General features: G+C 46.1%; 1 protein-coding gene across 1 annotated transcript in view; it reads right to left on the reverse strand.

The window, feature by feature from the left end:
• Positions 1-22,234, reverse strand: part of LOC147637215 (translocator assembly/maintenance protein) — a 73,142-nt gene that overhangs the window by 45,961 nt on the left and 4,947 nt on the right. Inside the window, exon 2 of the mRNA XM_086800837.1 lies at positions 5,400-5,533. Coding sequence (XP_086656963.1) covers positions 5,400-5,525 — 126 coding nt within the window. The 5' untranslated portion in view covers positions 5,526-5,533. The remainder of the gene's footprint in view (positions 1-5,399; positions 5,534-22,234) is intronic.

The following is a 22,234-nucleotide window of genomic DNA, read 5'->3' on the forward strand; positions in this document are numbered from 1 at the left end:
GGACCTAAAGGGGATTCCAATAATGAGCAGAATCTGGGGATGAATGTGCTAACACCCCCTCTCAGCACCAGATGTTGAACATACTCCGAGAAGCTGAAGATGAGGAGCCAAAGAACCTTGAGAAACCGGCTTGGTGAACAAATCTGCTGCATTCTACGCTGAAGGACAACTCTCCAAACACAAATCTCCAACAAGAACCCGTTCACGAACATAGCGATATTGTATCTCAATGCGTTTCGTACGAGCATGAAACACAGGGTTCTTAGCGATGGCGATGCAACTCTGATTGTCACACCAAAGAAGATCCGGTAGGAGGCAAGCCAAGCTCCCCCAATAATCTCCACAACCAAATCGCATCACATGCACAATAACAAACTGCACGATACTCCACCTCTGTAGAGGAAAGCGCCACAGTAGGTTGCTTTTTACTGCTCCATGAAATGGCTGCAAACCACCCAAGTGAAAAAACACAACCGGTGGTCGAACGCCGAGTATCTAGATCTCCAACCCAATCTGAATCAAACTATCCAAGAAGAGTGCATCCTTGGCCATAGAAGATGCCAAAGTCCAGAGTACCATGCAAGTACCGAAGAACTCTGAGAGCACACCGCCAATGCTAGTGACGGGGTTTGGATGAGAAAGAACTCAATAAGCTGACTGCGAAACAAACTTCCAATCGGGAGTAGGTCAACCACACCAAACAACCAACGAGAACCCGATATTGTCCCTGATCATTCCTTGGAGAAGCATCAAGAAGAGAAAGCTTCTCACTAGTATCCATAGGGAAAGATACTGATCTGCATCCAGTCATCTAAAATCTGTTAAGTATCTCCCGTGTGTACTTTCGCTGAGAGAAGAAAATACCCTTCAAGGTCTGCCAAATCTCAAAGCCAAGAAAAAAATGCAAAAGGCCAAGATCCATCATCTCAAACTTTGTCTCCAAAGCATCCATGACTGAACGGATCCTCACAGAATAAGAACCTGTAAAGACGAGGTCATCAACATAGACCACAATAATAACAATCAACCCTCTCTCAAGGAGGATATAAAAGTTAAATCTGCATGAGAACAGCGCAGGACGAGCTTCTGAAAGAACTCATCAATCCGCTGGTACCAAGCCCGCAGAGCCTGCTTCAGACCATATAAAGCCTTCTTCCGCTGGTACACCTAATCCTGTTTGCCTGGAACCACAAATCCCGGCGACTAATCAACATAAACCTCATGTGTAAGCTCTCCATTCAAGAAAGCCGACTTGACGTCCATCTCGAATACGGGCCATCTATGATGTCCTGCAAGAGCAAGAACGGTGCGAATGATAATCATCCGGGCCGTTGGAGCAAAAGTCTCATCGAAGTCGACTCCAAGGCGCGGAGCATAACCCTTGGCATCCAACCTCGCCTTGTGCTTGTCCATGCTGCCATCAGCTTGGTACTTCGATTTGAAGATCTAGCGCACACCAATCACCTTACGCTACAATGGCCTAGGCACCAAAGTTCAATAGCATCCAGCTCTTCCTGCATAGCACGATACCAAGGCTCATGTGAAAGAGCCTCGTCCACAGAAGTGGGATCAGAAGGACCATGAATGATAGAGGACATAAGAGCATAGTTAACAAACATGTTGCCCTCATGAATTTGTTTCCCTGAAACTCTGGAAGATCGCCTGAGAGAACCAGGCGGAAGAGCAGAAGGAAGCTCACGTAACCCAAAATCACAAACTGTTTGAAAATACCATCCAGGCACAGATCTGCTCGAAATCGCTGGAGGAGGAGCAAAGTCATCATCATCTAACTGAGAATCCACATCTGGAGGTGTAACAGAAGCAGAGAGAGGAGGAGGAGGAGGCGGAGAAGGATGCAGAGGAAGAAGAAGCTCACCACCCCCCTCTGAAGATGTAGGAGTCTCGTCGAACACCACATTACGGCTCACAACAACTTTGCCGGCCTGCTGATCATAGAGACGATATGCCTTGGACACAGAACTGTATCCGAGAAAAGTTATGCGCTGAGACTTCGAGTCCAACTTGGAGCGATGCTTCTTAGGCACATGTACATACGCCGAACAACCAAATATCCGGAAATGAACAACACAGAGCTTCTCACCATGGAAAGCCTCATATGGAGTTTTATCTGGAAGAGCAACAATAGGAGACCTGTTCTGAATGTAGACAGTAGTAGAAGCCGCCTCAGCCCAGAAACGTCGAGGTAATGAAGAAGCATAGCACTGGCCATTTCCATGGTGGTCCTATTCTTCTTCTCTGCAACTCCATTCTGTGATGGAGTATATGTTGTAGTAAGCTATCTCTGAATGCCATGAGCCTTGCAATATTGTTGAAACTCCTGGGATGTAAACTCACCCACTCTGTTGGTCCTGAGAGCCTTGACCGAGGAACCGGTCTCTTTTTCCACCTCAACCCTCCAATCACAAAAGTGCTGAAAAGCCTCATCCTTGGACTTCAGAAAGAAGACCCAAGTATATCTAGAGAAGTCATCCACCATCATGAGCATGTACAACGCCTTACTCAAAGACGCGGTACTCATAGGACCACATAAGTCTGCATGAACAAGAGCAAGTGATGTCGAAGATCTGTGTCGCCTCCTTCGGAAAGGCGGCTCGGTGTTGCTTCCCTTGTAAACAAGAGGAACAAACATAAGATGGAGCCTTGATGGTCAGTAAACCCTTAACCAACCCATCCTTCGAAGCTCGTTGTAGAAGCTGATAGCTCAAATGGCCAAACCGAGCATGCCAAAGAGCTGAAGAAAAACCAGAAGAAAGCAAAGCGGTCAACTTGTATAAACCACCTTCTTGGAGTCCCTAAGCCAAGATGCTACTAGTCTCTTTATCATGAATGGTAATCTCGTAACGACAGAAGATCACCTCCGCACCCTGAGTTGTAAGAGCACTCCCTGACAAAAGGTTAAATGCCAAATCTGGAATGTACAGAACGTCAGAGAAGTACCTCTTGTCCTCGGAGGCGCGGAAGATGGGGATGGTGCCATGTCCATGCACTGGCACGGAAGAAGAATCACCCAAAGTGATCTCGCCTATCCTAACAGTGAAGTCCTCGAACCAATCTTGATGGGGTGTCATGGGAGCAGTAGCACCGCTATCCACAATCCACGACCACGACTGAAAAGTCACAAGAGCAAGTACACGACAAGTACCTGCTAATAGAAGAATACTATCATCCTTCTTGGTCTGAGACACCGCTGTAGAGGAAGAGTTCTTTGCTTCTTCATCCCGCTTCTTCTTGTGACATTGGGGCGATTTATGACCCTTCTTGCCACAATAATGACACTCAATGTCCTTGTTTTTAGAAGATCTGTTTTTGTCTTTGTCTTTATCCTTGGAGTTCTTGTCAGAACCCCCTTTCCCTTTCTTCTGTTGATCCTTCCCTTTATCTCGTGCAACCAAAGCTCCATCAGAACCACCAGAGGTGCCAGTCCGCTCCTCAAAGCGGGACTCAATCTGCATAATGGAGGGGAGAACTTCCTCCCAAGCAACTAGAACAGGATGAGGAGAAGAAACAAGAGATTGAAAATAAGCATCAAGCCTCTTTGGAAGCTTGGAGAGAAGCCAAATAGCCATATCCTCTGAAGAGATATCCTTGCCACAAACAGCCAAGCTCGTCCTGGAGATCTTTCATCTTCGAGATGAAAGCAGATAAAGATGGAAAGGCAGAAACTGACAAGTTCATAAGCTGCTTTTCCAAAGCCAAAATCTGTCTCGGAGACTTAATCACGAAAGATCTTCAAATGCCTTCCAAACTTCATGTGCAGCGTCTACTGTACACACATGAGAGAGAACAAAATCTTGACAATTCAACATCAGAAAAGAGAAAACACGACGATCATTTGCCTACCGAATATCAATCTGTGTCTAAGTCACACCACCGGAAGCAAAGGTGGGAGAGGTAGCATTGGCAAGTGTAACAAGCCAATCCCAGAGATCCACGCCACGCAAGGCTGATTTCACCTTCACCTTCCACAAAGTGTAGTTGGAGCCATCCAACTTTGCAAACTCAAAGAACATATGAAGTGTAGTCGGGGCAGCCATCACAAGAGCTTGGACTCAATCTTAGAAGGAAAATGCACAATCTCGGAAGGAGTGTCCACCATAGGTACCAGAAGCCACCAATCCTCAACTCAGAACACCAAAGACCACAAGAAACACCTGTAGGGAAGAAAATGCAACAAAAAATAAATGCTACAGTCCTGAAAAGGAGCAGCCGGCAGGTGAAAAGGGGGATCTCAGAGATAAAACCGGTGAAGGAAGACCCGAATCTGCAATGGAGAAGCGCCGGAGGAAGCCCACCTATTTATAGGTAAGAAGGGGTGGCCGAATGGACACCTGAAATAGGCCGACTGGACATGCGGCAGCTGGCCGACTAGGCATGAGGTACCCGACCTGGGAAAAATGCCAGAAAAATATACAAAAATAGGGTGGCCAGCCCACTACGAAGGGCCATTAAAAGGGACCAAAAGGGGGACTCCAATGATGAGCAGAATCTGGGGATGAATGTGCTAACAAACTCTTACTGTCATCAACATACATCAAGAAAAAATCATCCATTACAACATGCATGCTTAGACAAGGCATAAAAGCTCCTAAATTTTAATCAGGACTATCCATAAAAATTGGCAGAGAGCCGTATCTAAGGGGGAGTCCAGGCTCTAAAATATCGTACTTTGGTCTGTTTTTCACCTTAGTGAAGCACAACTAGTGCATCAAAATACAAGAGGTGTAGATGCAACAAAACCAGGCCAAGCGCAAGCCCAAATACAACACTAAGGAGCAGCCCAGCCAAAAAGTATGAAAGTAGACAAATCAGGCTTAGAGAAAATGCACTCAGCATGAAGTAAGGACATTAGCCTGCTTTGAGCACCCAAACAGCCATCACAACTTATAAAGTGGTTGGGCAGTTTGGGCCGACTTCAACTCGGGATAAATGCTTTTAAGCAAGCTGTCAGCTGGTTGGATGCAGATGCATTTGAATGGAGGGATCTGGCTCTATTTAAAAGCACAAACACATCCCTTCCCCCCCCCCCAAAAAAAAAAAGACAAACTCTAGAAATGGACAACTTCCTGTTGTTGATGGGAACACTTACACCAATAGTCTAAGTTTTGGTTCCCGTGCAGCCAGTTTATAGCTTACAATAAAGTTTCCTCTGCATGCCATGTGCAATGTACACATGACACATGTTCAGCTTATGTAACAAGATGCGTACGTAATACATGCATGCATTGCCACATAACTAGTCAATTAACTAACATAACTGGTGCTTTAAGGAGTAGTGCATTGCATAAAAAACAACGCTATGGCCTGCCTATTATCATAAGCAGTGCTAACAAGAATGAACGTTCATGCAATGATCCACATCAATTTATGAGACATCCCACCTCATTTCTAGCTGCATGCGAGTTCCCAGGCTGCTGAAATACTCCAGATCCATATGCAAACGCAAACTCAACAGGAGGTAAGTCTTCCAATGGTGCAATCAATGCCTCCTCCCTAACATCTATCATCTTTGTAACTGCCATGACCATACACAAAACATTACACCTCCCAGATGAGTGAGCATCCAAAAAAACCTGTTTTAAATTGACCACTTCCAAGTTACGCAAGTATGCAAGTATCTTAAAAGGAGGACAAAAAAGGCTTTTACATAAGAAACAAAGTCAACCCAATACAGGTCAAGCTTCTCCAACATCCAATTTCTGCATTGTGTTGATAAAGGACAAAGTCAAGTAGTCCCCTCATGGAAAGCCTTCCTAACAGTCCCGACTTCCATGCAAAGCTGATGGTGGTATGTGAAATGCTCTTTACAACAAGTCTATTAAAACTTTTTGGCATTGCAAGGCACAACCATGAATAGTAAAATGATACCATGGGAATCAATGCCATTGTTGCATGCATGGAAGCCTTGCTGTACTGATCCACAACCCTAAGCCTGATTAAGAACAAGATGCTGATTTAAATATGATTAAGACAAAGGAAAGAAAAGAAGAGAGAGATTGGTATCAAGGTTTTTCTTGTATTTAATATGGTACAAAAAGGTGGCTTAATGAATGTACATGGCTAAGGCCCTTAGTCGGCCCCAAAGGAGTTGACCTGTTGAATGAGTGAATGATTGCTTGATGAACTTGATTTATGACTTGATGTATCTATATATTCCTGGTGGGCCGGCAGAAGAGACTGTCGGCCAGGTACTAGATTTATGACTTGATGTATCTATATATGCTTGGAGTGCTGGTGGGCCAGCAAAAGAGGCTGATGGCCAGGTACTGGACAAGGAAATGGGCAATAAATGCCATAAATGCTGCGCTTCACTTCTTATGCCGCCCCACCTTGCTGGCCTTTGCCTGAATGCTGTCCCACCGCTGCAAGCGAATACTACTTGCTCCCATATTTAAGCATAAAAGCTTACCAATAGCAAGTAGAGTCGATGACAGCGGAAGTCTTCGCGATGGAAGTCCTTGGAGTGTTGAGATCTTTGATAGAGGATGAAGGGAACCTTGGGAAAGCTTCCCCTATGGTTCAACTTGAGAAAGGAAGGCTGAAATTAGGGTTTTCAGCAAAAAGACCAGAAATCACAGTAAAAATGAGAACTGTTTTGCTGAATTTCAGTCATTGGGAGTGAGTAGGAGAGTGATTAGCACTTGGAAACACTCTTGGAAGCTTGGAAAACACCCTAGCAAGTTGGGTATGGCTATGGAGAGCTTGGAAATGGAGAGAAATGGTAGAAAAACAGAGTTTTCAGCCTCCAAAAATCTTCATGAAGAGAAAACACGAATTTTCTCTCAATAAGTAAGTAAATTGGGATCCAATCAGGTGAAGTGACATAGGGAGATGCCCATTTATGAGTAAAAGGGGAGGATCAGGTCTTGGACATTGAGTCTTGTCCGCCTCGGGACTTCAGTGAGTGTGAACTTGGAACAGTCATAATTTATAAGTGACTTTTGGGGGCCCAAACTTTAACGCACTCACTTATAAATATTGGCTAAGTCCTAAGGGCTATTTGAGCCTAGATTGGGTAATACTTACCACCTGTTCACATGCCACACAACCATGTCAGCAGACAGTTTCACACGCACGGTTCACGGGCGGGCGCCCCCTTACCCGGAACTACACATTGGTCAAGCAAGCATGAAAAACAGCATGCAATTTTAATTGCAAACAAGCACATAAAGATGCTATGCAATGCAGCATTGGTATGGACAAACCCCGTTCATGAGACTATACCAAAATAGACGTGCTCCAAGCAAGTACACGAGGTACCAGACCCAATGGAACACCAATCCACCAAGCATTTCCGGGCATGTACACGGAGGCACAAGTCCCAACGGAAAGCCAAGTCTACAGTATCACATGAGTGGCATCGATCCCCGGTATAAACAACTACCATGGACACCAGTCCAATGTACATACATGATAAGAAAGCACGGGTGGACCAATTGGGTGGCCAAATGGTGACATCCCCCCCGGCTTCTTAACATTGTCCGCAACTGAAAAGCATCCAAATATGTCTGAAGCACATGCGGGCAATCTTTGAAGAACTCTTCATCTACCCATTTAGCATCATGATGCGCAATAAATCCCAGGCAGAGACAGTCCCTTGAGTCGATGAAGAAGGCAGCCAAAGGAGAGCAGCAACAGTACAGCGGGCTGTAGCAGTTCCAATATGACGGGCAGCAGCAGCTCCAAGAGAGATAACAGTAGCAGCTCCACGAAAACTTTGAATAAGGACAGCCCGATGGCTGAGATGAAGGCAATGGGCTGAAGAGGCTAGGAGGAACCTCGCTCTGATACCATGTAAAAATATGGAAACAAGAGCTAGAAACTAGAAGACTAGAAGTGAAATAAGAACAAGATTAAAGGACAAAGAGTTACCTTGAGATGAGTGTAGACAAGACACAAGCTAGATACTTCTTATGATGTGACACCCACAATATATAGGTGTAGTACAAGAGATAGTAGCCACGCTGATATGTGGGACAAATAAGATGCCACATGGCAGACACACAAGACTCAAGACAAAAGTTTATACTAGACTAGGAAAAGAGTACCCCTAGTGTGCACTTATTTCCAACAATTACAGCAAAAATGAGAACTGTTTTGCTGAATTTCAGTCATTGGGAGTGAGTAGGAGAGTGATTAGCACTTGGAAACACTCTTGGAAGCTTGGAAAACACCCTAGAAAGTTGGGTATGGCTATGGAGAGCTTGGAAATGGAGAGAAACGGTAGAAAAATAAAGTTTTCAGCCTCCAAAAATCTTCATGAAGAGAAAACACGAATTTTCTCTTAATAAGTAAGTGAATTGGGGTCCAATCAGGAAAGGGGAGGATTTGGTCCTGGACATTGAGTCTTGTCCGCCTCGGGACTTCAGTGAGTGTGAACTTGGAAGCGGTCATAATTTATAAGTGACTTTTGGACGCCCAAACTTTAATAAAGTGGGAACGCACTCTGTAACTCGCGGCGCCGCCCGGGGGACTAGGGCCTTTGACACACTTGTTGATACCATCAATGCATATTAAAACATTTAAACATGGCCACAGTCTTAACACATATCCATCATCACTTTGCATAAAACATAAAAGATGGACAAAACATCCACAAATGCTGAAAATGGAGCTTGCACATGAGGCCGGAATGGGCCGTCCCCCCTCCCCCCCCCCCCCTTGGAGTATTTTATTACCCAAGGAGAATAATATCATGTACAAGCTTTGAGGGCCTTACTCTCCCCATGGGAGATGCCGGATTATCCATATATACAAATGCCATAACACAGCCCAACACAAGGCAACTGAGCCGGAACATAGGCTGTAGAAATGCCGAGCCAACAACATAATCCATATACCTCTGTGTGGGTACTGATTCTTCCCCAAAAACCACGGGTCTTCATGCAATAGAGCTGGTACAACAAGTACAACTCTCCATTCAGCCGGTACAGGAGGTACAATGGCTGGTACAGCCGGTACAGTGGCTGGTACAACAAGTACAATGACTGATACAGTAAGTACAACAAGTACAAATGTTGATACAACATGTACAGTGGCTGGTACAGCAAGTACAGAAGCTGGTACAACCGATACAATGGGTGGTACAACAAGTACAAGGACTGGTACAGCCAGTAAAATGGCTAGTACAATAGGTACAAAGGCTGGTATAACAAGTACAATGACTAGAAATCATAAAAAATGATTAAATATCCTTGCCTTCAGTATTTCTTCGCAATGGAGGCCTCCAAAACAATCCCCAACAGCCGGTATTCTTCATGGGCAGCCTTCAAAAAGAGAGAGAAAGAGAGTAGCCATCATTAGGGCAGCCTGTAATGGTGGTAGAGGCTAGTGTGCAGCAAGAGAGCCTCCATTAATGAAGAGAGTGAAACTCGCCGCGGGTGCCCGGGGGACTAGGGCCTTTGACACACTTGTTGATACCATCAATGCATATTAAAACATTTAAACATTTAAAAGCTGGACAAAACATCCACAAATGCTGAAAATGGATCTTGCACATGTGACACCACATAGAGGCCGGAATGGACCGACCCCCCCCTTGGAGTATTTTATTACCCAAGGAGAATAATATCATGTACAAGCTTTGAGGGCCTTACTCTCCCCACGGGAGATGCCGGATTATCCATATACAAATGCCATAACACAGCCCAACACAAGGCAACTGAGCCGGAACATAGGCTATAGAAATGCCGAGCCAACAACATAATCCATATACCTCCGTGTGGGTACTGATTCTTCCCCAAAAACCATGGGTCTTCATGCAATAGAGCTGGTACAGCAAGTACAACTCTCCATTCAGCCGGTACAGCAGGTACAATGGCTGGTACAATCGATACAATGGCTTGTACAGCAGGTACAATGACTGGTACAGTTGGTATGGTGGCTGGTACAGCAAGTACGAATGCTGGTATAGCATGTACAGTGACTAGTACAACAGATACAGTGGCTGGTACAGCAAGTACAAAAGTTGGTACAACCGGTCCAAGGACTAGAAATCATAATAAATGATTAAATACCCTTGCCTTCAGTATTTGTTCGCGATGAAAGCCTCCAAAACAATCCCCAACAGCCGGTATTCTTGATGGGCAGCCTTCAAGAGAGAGAGAGAAAGAGAGTAGCCATCATTAGGGCAGCCTATAACGGTGGTAGAGGCTAGTGTGCAGCAAGAGAGCCTCCATTAATGAAGAGAGAGGGCTCCAATTTATAGATTTGGGCCTCCCATGAGCTAAAATGGCAAGAGAAGGCTACAATGACAAGTGGAGAGCCACACAATAGCTGAAGTGACAAGTGTGAGGCCACTTGTCTCACTTTGATCCACTTTATAACAAGTGTCAGGCCACTTGTCTCACTTTGGTCCACTTTCTTGCCACATGTCCCAATCTAAGAGATGGGTCCTTCCATAAACTTTATCTCTAAAAATATCCCAACTGGTAGACATTCTGTCATAGGCACTTTGCCAACTTTTGGTATCTGCTCAATTCCAGATGTAATGACGTGAACAGAATTTCCATCGGAGTCGGGCCAAAAATAGCAACTCTCCTAAATTTTAGGAGTGTGGTCCTTTGTATTCTAGGATAATCCCCCATTCCCAAAGCTTGTACTTTCCAAACATTTAGACATCCTTGAGTCCACCAAACCCCTTTCATATTGAGAAATGTCCAGGCTAGTGACATCCTCCCCAACTTCGTACCCGCAACTTTAAGATTCAAGCCATATATTCAAGATATAATCATGTCCCATCAAGTGGGCGAGACGAGACAGTCTCAAAAATCTAATATAATTGAAGAATCCATGTCTCAAAGAAATGGGTGAGACTAAATAAGTCTCCATAATTCTAATATCAAAATCATGTGTCACGATTGTGACGTATGTATGTATCAGATACTCTCTTCATTGCTGATTCCTGTTGCAGATGCAAAGAGTAACCAGCCAAGGGAACCCTACCCTCGATTGGTTGCGACTCTTCACCAAAGGATGTACCTCTTCATCGAATAGCCACATCCCTTCGATGAATGGTTGTATCCCTTGATGAATGGTTGTGCCTCTACATCGAATAGACACATCCCTTAGCCTAAAGTTCTATCCTTTCGTCTATGGTCATGTCCTTTTGTCAAAGGACATGCCTCTTCAAATGTGTCTCTTCATCTCCTATATAAGAGACCTATTGTACTCACTTTAATCAATTCAAGTCAATTCAATCTTCTCTCAAGTGTTCTCCTGAAGGTTCTTGTTCTCTAAGTTAAGTACTTAAGTAGAACACAATATGAGGGATTAACAACATAATCCTCACAGTGGTATCAGAGCAAAAATTTTTCCTACCCATGGGTTGTGAAGCCCTCACCCTCTCCACGGCACTCCCTCGTCCACCCCTCTTCTCGGTGTTGTATGGAAGCAACTGAGCGATGGTGGACTTGGCATAAATCTTTGCCCATGGTGATGTAATCAAAAAAAAAATTTCCACACCCATACACACGCACCGTGTGTTTTAGAGAGGGAACCATTACTGCATACCTGGATTACCCCCCTCCCTGCTGCCGGTGGTGGTAGTCGTTCGCTACATGGCAGGAACCCTCCCCTCTTTGCCGAGTATGGAACACCCCCCCCCTCCTCGCTTCGTTCGCTGCAGGCCGTGAGCCCTAGCTCGCTTTGTGCAGCTGCCGGCCCTGAGCCCCTCGCCACCGAATATCGACCGCCCTCCCCCTCTTCGCATAGTAGCTGGCGGCGCCTTTTCGAAGCGGCGCACCCTTCCTCCGGTCGGCTACGTGATCCAGGCCCCGTCACCTTTACACCATTAAAAATAATAATAATAACATTGGCACTTGGGTCTCTAATCAAAAAAAAAAGGGCGTGCGCTAGTGTGAACCGAACCCCCCCTTCCGTTGGCGATTCAACGCGTGTGAAGCGCCCCCCTTTCCGTTGGCGATTCGGCGACCATCCTCCCCCCGGCTGTCAAGATGCCGCTAGTTACACGTTCACCTTCATCCCCTCTCCCGGCTCTGCCCACGCCACACTGTGTGCGCGCTCTCGCCATCCACGAGCATGCTTCATGGACAATTTTCCGGAGGAGCCCGACATGCACATCTCCTACCTGAGTTACATCGACGAGATCCCCGAGGCTCTTCTTCCCGAACACAGCCCTCCTCATGCCCCCACTCCGGAACCAGTGCCACTTTCCGCCGATGCTGGGTGGATTCCAAGTCTCCCGTACTCTCCTATCCCAGTAGCCCCGGCCTCACAGGTGTACCGCATACATGTCAGCAGCCCGCATGTAACCGAACCCGACACTTGGGCGATCTGGACTATTTTCCTCACCTGCGAGCCACTGCACCTTACTCATTTCGAGTACTTTCTGTCATGGTACCCTCAGTTGGCACACTTTCTTCCAGAGTGCAGTGTGGATGGCCTCCGCAATATCTCGTCCACGCGCCCTCCTGTGACATTCTACTGCGAGATCTTCGTCCCCGATTATACTCCATTATCTCCGGTGCCCGGCTCTTTGGCGGAACCAAACGAAGAAGTGGAAGCAGACGAAGTAACCTCCGAGGACGATCCCGAGGAAGTGGAAGACCCCGACTTCAAGTACGAGGATCCCGTTACTGCCTCTCCAGCAGCTGTTCCTTCCATCCTACATTTCGGGTGGACCTTTCCTGCTTCACCTCAGTACTCTCTCTGAGTTCTCCAGATGTCGACTTCGCACAACATGCCACCCGCCGATCCTCAGATGGAGGCCTTGCAGATGACCACTCTTCAACAACAGATGGAGGACTTGCAACGGGCCCTTTTCGACGGTATGGCATCAATGCGATCACAAATGGAAGACATGCAACAACGGCACCAACACCAACGCGAGGGATCCAGGAAGTCACAACGAGCGCGTCGTTCGCGTTCTCCAACATCATCATCATCATCCTCGGTGGGCCAGCAGGACGATCCCTCAACTCCTCCCGATCCGACCGCCGAGGTAGACAATGTTAAACTCAAACTTTTGTATAAATTAATGACCACAGCACAGACAAGAAAGATGGATATCAAGTTACTTGAGCCCTACAATGGCCGCCGCGATAAGCGGTTAATCGATCACTGGCTCTACAAGATGGAGGTTTATTTCTCAAATACCGAATTGCCCGAAAATAAAAACGTGGCATTGGCCAATACCCTCTTGATGGGAGAATTAGGGTTAGGTCATGTGGGAGACATACACAGAGAAACAAGGGAGAGAGAGAGAGTTGTGGGGATAAGTCAACTCATGAGGCATGAGTGTGTGACTCCCCTATCACACATGTATATTGCACTAGTACACATAGTGCACTTAGTACATTAAAAGTACTAAGTGTACTATGTACTATAACTTATGGGCTTGTACACACTATAAGGGTGGGCATAACGCCTTTACCCCAACAACCTCCCACTTAAAGGCAAAGTGCCCTTAAATGAAGGAAAAGAAAAAATCAGCATGTACATGATAATATACAAGGCCATATCAAGGCTGAAACTGGCCTCATCCAATGCCCATCAAGTGTCTACAATGAGCAAACCGCTCCGGAGGCAAACTCTTTGTCAACAGATCAGCCGGGTTGTCTGAATTTGCTTGTTCTCTATCACCTCTCTGATGAAGTGATACTTCACATCCACATGCTTCGTCTTTGAGTGAAAAACAGGGTTCTTTGCCAACTGAATGGCACTCTGACTGTCACAATGCAACAATGGAATATCCCCTGTATAACCCAAATCAACCACTAACCGAGATAGCCATAATGCCTCCTTGCAAGCCTCTGTGGCTGCAATATACTCGGCCTCTGTAGTAGATAAGGCTGTGCACTTCTGCATCCTGGATATCCATGACACAGCACCTCCTGTGAATGTAAATACATAACCGGTAGTAGACTTCCGGTTATCTGGATGACCGGCATAATCCGAATCCGTGTAACCATGCACTAATGCATCCTGTTTGCCAAAGCAAATGCACAAATCCTATGTGCCCTTCAGGTATCTCATGACACCTTTCACTGCTTCCCAATGCTTCTTGCCAGGGTTGGCCATGTATCTAGAAACCACTCCCACTGCAAATGCAATGTCCGGCCTAGTAGCAACCATGGCATACATGAGATTGCCACAAGCTGAAGCATACGGAATCTTGGCCATATCAGCCCTGTCTCTATCCGACTGTGGGCTGTCCATAGCACTGAGTTTCACATATGGAGGCAAAGGAGTACTAGTCTTCTTCCCCCCGTCCATATTGAACCTCTGCAAGACTTTGCCAATGTATTCCTTCTGAGACAAATACAACACATGCTGATTTCTATCCCGAAGTATCCGCATACCCAAGATGTGATTTGCATCACCCAAATCCTTCATATCAAAGGTTTGATGCAGCCTCTGCTTCAAGGCATCCATCTCCTTACGAGATTTCCCGGCAATCAACATATCATCAACATACAAAATGAGAATCAATAGACTGCCATCCAAAGCTTTTTTGGTGTACAAGCAGTGATCTATGTCACTTCTCCTGAATTTCTGAGATTTCATGAATGTATCAAATTTATGATACCATTCTCTTGGTGCCTGTTTGAGCCCATAAAGACTCTTTTTCAGCTTGCATACAAGCTTCTCCTTTCCACTTACTGCATAACCCTCTGGCTGCTGCATATATATCTCCTCATGGAGATCACCGTGAAGAAAAGCAGTCTTCACATCCATCTGAATCAAGTCCAGATCATCATGTGCAACCAAAGCTAACACAGCTCTAAGTGTGGTCATTTTGACCACTGGAGAGAAGATCTCCTCAAAGTCCACACCATATTCCTGCTTAAAGCCCTTAGCCACTAACCTGGCTTTGTATCTTGGCTTTGCATCTGGTGCAACTTTGAGCCTGTATACCCACTTGCATGGCAAAACCTTCTTGCCTGCAGGCAAATGCACCAATTTCCATGTTTCATTTTTATGCAGAGAATCCATCTCTGACTTCATGGCACGCTCCCAAAGAGCCTTGTCTGCCCTCTGTAAAGCCTCCTTATAACATGAGGGCTCCCCACAGTCAGTGAGCATCAAGTAGTCAACCCCTGGAACAAACCTGTCAGGGGCTCGGGAGGGTCTAGTGGACCTCCGTACCCAATGACCATCATTTGCAGGTTGCTGTCCAGCCTGCATATCACCCATTGGTGGCTCCTGTTCCATGCCATAAGGCTGAAAAATCATGCCCGGTATCTCCTCTAACTGTGGTATATCCATAGGGATATCTTCTGCCATCTCTGGCTGTCCATTTGGACCATTTTCAGCACCATTTAAGGGCTAGTTTTCCTGCTGTGATGGCTGATTTACAGCCCTTTGTTGTTGTCCATGATGTCCATCATCATCAAAGATGACTCTGCCAGGCTCCTGTTGCCTTGCAGGCTCCTTATACATGCATGTTTCATCAAAAATGACATCATTGCTGCGTATGGTCTTTCTATTCATGGGATCCCAAAGTCTATACCCCATTTCACCTCTGTCACCATATCCTAGGAATATGCATTTGTGAGACTTAGGATCAAGTTTGGTGCGCATTTCCCTGCGTATGTGCACGTACGCAACGCAACCAAACACTCTCAAGTGCTTGTATGACGGAGGCTTCCCTGTCCATACTTCTTCTGGCACTTTCCCACCAAGCCTCGTGTTAGGTGACCTGTTTATAAGGTGAACGGCTGTCATAACAGCTTCAGCCCAAAAACCATGAGGTAATGCAGCATGTGACAACATAGAACGGACCTTCTCCTGTATGGTCCTGTTCATCCTCTCTGCTGTCCCGTTTTGTGGAGGATCATAAGGAGTAGAGAGCTCCCTCTTGATGCCTTTAGCATCACAAAAGTCCTGAAACTGTTTGGACGTATACTCTCCACCATTGTCGGAACGCAAAGCCTTCAGTGTTTTGCCAGTTTGATTCTCAACAAGAGCAACAAACTTCTGAAACACTGAGAATGTATCACTCTTCAAACGAAGAGGATAGACCCACACCTTACGTGTGGCATCATCAATAAAAGACACAAAATATTTTGCCCCTCCCAAAGAAAGCTGAGGCATCTCACATACATCTGTATGCACAAGCTCTAACTGAGCATCTTTTTGTCCAAGAGCTTTCTTGTGGGGGCACTGTAGTTGCCTACCATATATACAATGCTCACAAAACTGAAAACTTGAAAACTTTAGAGAAGGCAAGTAACCCAAACGAGACAATTGCTCCATTCCCTTGACACTCATGTGTCCCAACCGGCTATGCCACATAGAAATTTCCGGCAGCTCGGTTGCATTTACATTAGCATGGTGACAAACACCTGCATGCATGAAATAAAGAGTGTCCACCTTAGAGCCTCTGGCAACAACCAGTGAGCCCTTACAAATTTTCCACTTTCCACTACCAAATGTGGTAACATAATCAGCATCATCAAGCTGTCCAGTAGAAAGCAGATTCTTCTTGATCTCAGGCACATGCCTGACATCATGGAGCATAAGCTGTGAGCCATCTGAAAATACAAGCCTCACATCACCTCTGCCAAGAATTTTGCATGCATGGTTATCACCCAAATAAACCACTCCTTCATTGCCAGCAGTATACCTGACAAACAAGTCTCTGCAACCTGTGACATGAAAGGAGGCACCTAAATCAATGATCCATGAGTGCATACCATGACCACCTGTAAGAAGTGAATGGGCATCAAGTGAAGACGTAAAGAGGACCTCATCCTCACTGCCACCTGCATGTGACACATTGATTTCTTCAATCTTGACTCCACTTTTGCCCTTTGGCTTTACATCTTTGGCTTCATCTTTCTCTTTGTCTTTGCCTTTTCCCTTTTCCTTTTGATCATTTTTCCATTTGTAGCATTGCTTTTTAATGTGTCCCTTCTTGCCACAATAATGGCATTCCAAATCCTTTTTGGAGCGAGACTTGCTCCTTCCCCTTTCTTGGCTTTTTCCCCTTTGCTGGGATCTCCCACGTGCATTCATTGCATTGGACTTTCCAACAGAGTTGTTTTTCCTGTTCATCTCTTCTTGAAGAAGAGCACCCTCAACATCTGCATATGACAGCATAGCATGCGAATTGCTAGTGGCTGTCCTGAATGTGTCCCAACTCTCTGGCAAAGTGCATAACAGAAAAGTGGCTTTGAACTCATCGTCCATTGCCAACTTTTGATTAATGACCTGGCTGACAATACCATTAAACTCATTTAGATGGGCTGTCATAGACGCCCCTTCCTTCATCTGAAGACCTATGAGTTTCTTCAACCAATACACTTTGCTTGAGGCACTTTGTTGGGCATACAAGTCCTGCAATCTCTGCCACATTCCCCAAGCTGTCTTCTCTTCACGAATGCTGAAAAGTAAAGAGTCTGACACAGACAACATGATAGTAGATCTTGCCAGCTCATCCATATCTTCCCACTCTTCAGCAGTAAGAGAAGCGGGCATCACACCCCTTTCTTTGATAGGCTTGTGCTGCTTTTTCTGGAGCAACACATTGTAGCACTGGGTTTGCCAAATATCATAATTATGCGAGCCTTCAAGCTTCTTGATGTGAAGCAATGAAGAGCTCTCACCTGTGGTTGCCATAGCAAAATGCAACCTGTCAATGCCTGACTCCCGGCAAAAAATGTGCAAACACTGCACCAAAAGCACACAAAGTGCTCACAGTTTTTCTCCCAAGCTTTATCTCCCACTGCGGAAGCAAGAATGCAACTTTTCTCCCACTTTATGTGATGAAAACAACAAAATCTGGTTGCTGCAGATTTTGGACAGCACCTTAAATGTGCTCTATTGCCCTTCCAAAGTACTGTACAGCAGTACTAAGTGCTCACCTGTAATGTACCAAACCTGTCCCGGCAAATGCAGCAGCTGAAATTGAACCTTTTGGTCACTCAAAACAGTGTACAGCCATGCCAAAACTTGCACAAAGCTGTGCCAAATCTGTACCAGCAGGTACAATAGCAATAAATGCTCTCTTGGCTGTCCAAATGAGTGAAAATCAGACTTTTACAGTCCCATACACTGCATACAACAGTCCCGAACAGAAATTGGGCAAAAGCCCCTTGACTGCAAGCTGATTTCTGAGGATTCAAGGCATAAATGTCTTGCCTGCTGCTTTGCCAAGCTCAACAAGCATACGAACTTGAAAAGCCCCTTGATTTAAGATCAATTTCTGATCATACATGGTACATTGACGCACATGAAGGCATCCAGAGTGTTCACGATGCTTCCCCCTGGCCACATGTACATCCAAATAATGAAAGCCCCTTGATTTACAGGCACATTGAGTGCTTGTAAGGCATCAGCACATTATCCACAGCATCAAATGCGATCGCCTGCATGCAAATCAACCAAATCGGCACAAAAGCCCCTTGATTTGCACTGCAATTTGCCGCAATTTTGCCCAAATGTGCGATTTTTCACATCATACAGCATGTATGAGTGCTTAATTGCACAATTACATCAAAAGCCCCAAATTTCAACATCCAATTTCCTGCAAATTGATCCTGATTTGACCAATTTCCTGCAAATTTATCCTGATTGTGACCAATGTCACCCAATTTTGCCAATTTTGCTCAAAAATTGAGCAATTGGACACCTGTACCTGCTCAATTGCTTGAATTGATAAGAAATTCCCAAAATATTGAAGGCAAATACCTCTGAAATTTCTGATTTTTCTGAGTTTCTTGACTTGCAGGTTGAGACGGAGGCGGTGGTGGCGGCGACTTCGGTGCTGGGCAGTTTCTGAAGCAGCTGGGCAGCCCCACCTGGCTGTGGGCAACCAGTTGGGTAGCCCTTGTTGGGCTGCGTGGGCTGTCGTGGGCAGCCACGTATGCTCGTTGGCCAGCCCCTTAGAGGTGGTATCGGCCGGCGACGGCAGGGAACGCAGCGGAGCTCTCGCGTGTTCGTTCCACGCTCATCCGCCCAACACTTCGCCTAGCACAGGTTTCAACGTGCGCCAGTTCCGCCCGTCAACCTTCTCCGCCAGCAGCGCCACGTTTGCACGGTTGACGCCCGCCTTGTGGACTTCGTTCGCCTACGGCTGCTGTGCGCTTCGCTCGCCTAGCTTGTTGACGTATTCGCCTAGCGCCAGCATTCGCTCACGCTTCGCCTGGCTGCTGACATCTTCGCTTAGCGCCAGTCTGGCCTATACCAGGTATGCGCCTTGTGGGTATGCGCCTTGTGTAATGCTACACGTAGCTCTGTCTCTCTCTGCAATTTACGCAGGTTGCAGCTGAATCAGGTCGACAGAGCTACAGAGAGGATACAGGCAGCTCCAAGAGGGATTCAGCAGGCGACCAGCGTGACAGGGCTGTCTCATGCAGGAGCCATCAAGGAGAAGAGGGAGGGACCAAAGCTCTGATACCAGTTGATGGGAGAATTAGGGTTAGGTCATGTGGGAGACATACACAGAGAAACAAGGGAGAGAGAGAGAGTTGTGGGGATAAGTCAACTCATGAGGCATGAGTGTGTGACTCCCCTATCACACATGTATATTGCACTAGTACACATAGTGCACTTAGTACATTAAAAGTACTAAGTGTACTATGTACTATAACTTATGGGCTTGTACACACTATAAGGGTGGGCATAACGCCTTTACCCCAACACCTCTTGAAAGATACCGTCTTCCTTTGGTGGCGACGCAGGATTTCAGACGACAAGTATACTCCGACATGGGATAAATTTCGGTGTGCTCTTCGCAAGGCTTTTGAGCCTGCCAATGCGAACTTTCATGCCAGGTCTTCTCTCCGCCGCCTGAGTCGAACTGGCTCCGTGGCCGCATACATCTCAGAGTTTCAAAAACTGGTTCTCGAGATAGAGACACTCAGCCCCTCTAACCAGCTTCACAGCTTCATTGACGGGCTTGAACCCACGATCCAAGACGAAGTCCATAAGTACAATCCTGCCACCTTGGGTGAAGCAATCTCGTATGTCGAGCGCATTAGTGATTACAGGCGTACTCCCAAGAACTTTTCCTCTGGCGCCCGTTCTTACCAGCGAAATCGATCCAATGGGACTAGCCAACCCCAGCGTCCCAATTATGGACAACCCAACTCTCGGCGACCATATTCTGGACAACAATCCTTCCGGTCGCGCTTCTCCGGGCAAGCTCCCGCGTCAAACGCAGGATCCTCTCAGACCGAATCCTCTGGCAGCAGAAACCGAGATCGGTCCCGACAGGACCGTCGCAGCAATGATCGGCGCAACTTCAAGCGAGACACCTCTTCAGGACAGCAAACCTCTTCATCGACTGCCACTTCATCCCAACCTAGTCGTCCAAGCCTCTGTACAATTTGTTCTGGCGATCACCGGTGGTATGAATGTCCTCAGCGCCCTAAACCCTCCAACACTCGGCGCAATTCTCAGGTGGACAGTTGCCACCATGGTGATCATGACCCGCCTCCTGTGAAAGACAAAAACAAACAAATAGCTTGTTCTGTTCGTGTTTCTTAAGTTGTCAGTACCCTGATGCTTAATGGCCAGAGTATCAACCCTGTTCCGGTGAATCTTTCCAAGCAGGTCCTTAGTCTTCTGGGTTTCATTGACGACCATCCCATCAATGTGCTGGTGGACAGTGGCTGTTCCATTAATTTTGTGGGCACTTCTTTGGTTCACAAGCTTCGCCTACAGACCCGACATTTTGTGGATGCTTTTCAAGTAGAGCTTACTGATGGTTCCTTCCTTAATTGTAACAAAAAGGTGCAACAGCTTCAATTCCAGATTCAAGATTACCAAGATCACCTTAATTTTTCAGTGATGCCGTTGTCACATTATGACATGATACTGGGACAATCTTGGCTGTATCAATATGATCCAGTGATCAACTTTCGTTCTCATTCAATCCAGTTATACCATGATGGTCGAGAGCTGGAACTTCGTGGCCTTTTCAGTGCCAAACCCATCACTATTGTTTCTGCCCTGCAAGTCAAGCGCCTTGTCCGCAAACGTGACTGTACAACATCCTTGGTCATGTTACGGGAGATTGAAGCAGAAACTAGTGAGCAATCTCAAGCCTCGTCATCAACAACTGCTTACTTGGAGCAACCCTTCTTCAGGCCTTTTCAAGATCTGTTTCCGAATGATCTTCCGATGACATTGCCTCCTCGTTGTCCTGTGGATCACCCGATTGATCTTATCCCAGGTCAACCTCCTCCAACCCGAGCTCCATACCGTGTTTCTTACTCTGAATCTCAGGAGATACAAAGGCAATTACAGGAGTTGCTGGACAAAGGTCACATCCGTCCCAGCAAAAGTCCCTTCGGCGCCCCGGTTTTGCTTGTCAAAAAGAAGGATGGATCATGGTCTTCTGAAGCTAAGCAATCCTTCAATGATCTCAAGCATGCCTTGACGACAACCCCGGTCTTGGCCATTGCAGATCCCACCCAACCCTTTGATGTAATGACAGATGCCTCAGATCGTGCTTCTGGTGGAGTTTTGATGCAGAATGATCGTGTCGTTGCTTTTGACAGCAGGAAGTTTTCAGCCATTCAAAGCAGGTATCCTATGTATGATAAGGAGTTTTTGGCAATCGTGCATGCTTATCGAACTTGGAGACATTATCTTCTTGGAGTAGATTCAGTTGTACGTACAGATCATCAATCTCTGACGTACATTTTCACTCAACCTCTTATGAACTCTCGACAAGGCCGATGTGGTTGCAGATGCTTTGAGCCGCATGCCTCGAGCCACTAATTTTGCCATCACAGATGTACAAATGGAAATCCCTGCTTGTTTCAAAAATGAGTATTTGACTGATAGAGATTTTGGAGATGCGTTCCGTGCTCTCAAATCTTCTAATCCCAGTCCTGCAGAAATGAACATGTTTGCAGCCTACACCATCATAGATGAGTTGCTGTTCTTTTCTGATCGCATTTGTGTGCCTCACAATACTTCATTGCGGAAGATTCTCATTCAAGAGCATCATGAAGTTCCTTATTCTGCTCATCCTGGTATCAACAAGACATATCGGCTTTTGTCTACTACATACTTCTGGCCTCAGATGCAACAAGATGTTATCAAATTTGTCAAAGCTTGTCATTCATGTCAGATAATGAAAGCATCTCGACAACTTCCTCAAGGGTTACTTCAACCATTGCCAGTTCCCAATGAGAGATGAGAAAGTATCAGTATGGATTTTATTACCACTTTGCCTCGTTCATCCAAAGGCAATGCTCAAATTCTTGTGGTGGTTGATCGATTTTCCAAAATGGCGCAT

Source organism: Cibotium barometz, chromosome 7 (genome assembly GCF_041138505.1).
Source record: "Cibotium barometz isolate CiBa-2024 chromosome 7, ASM4113850v1, whole genome shotgun sequence".
Taxonomy (NCBI): Eukaryota; Viridiplantae; Streptophyta; class Polypodiopsida; order Cyatheales; family Cibotiaceae; genus Cibotium; species Cibotium barometz.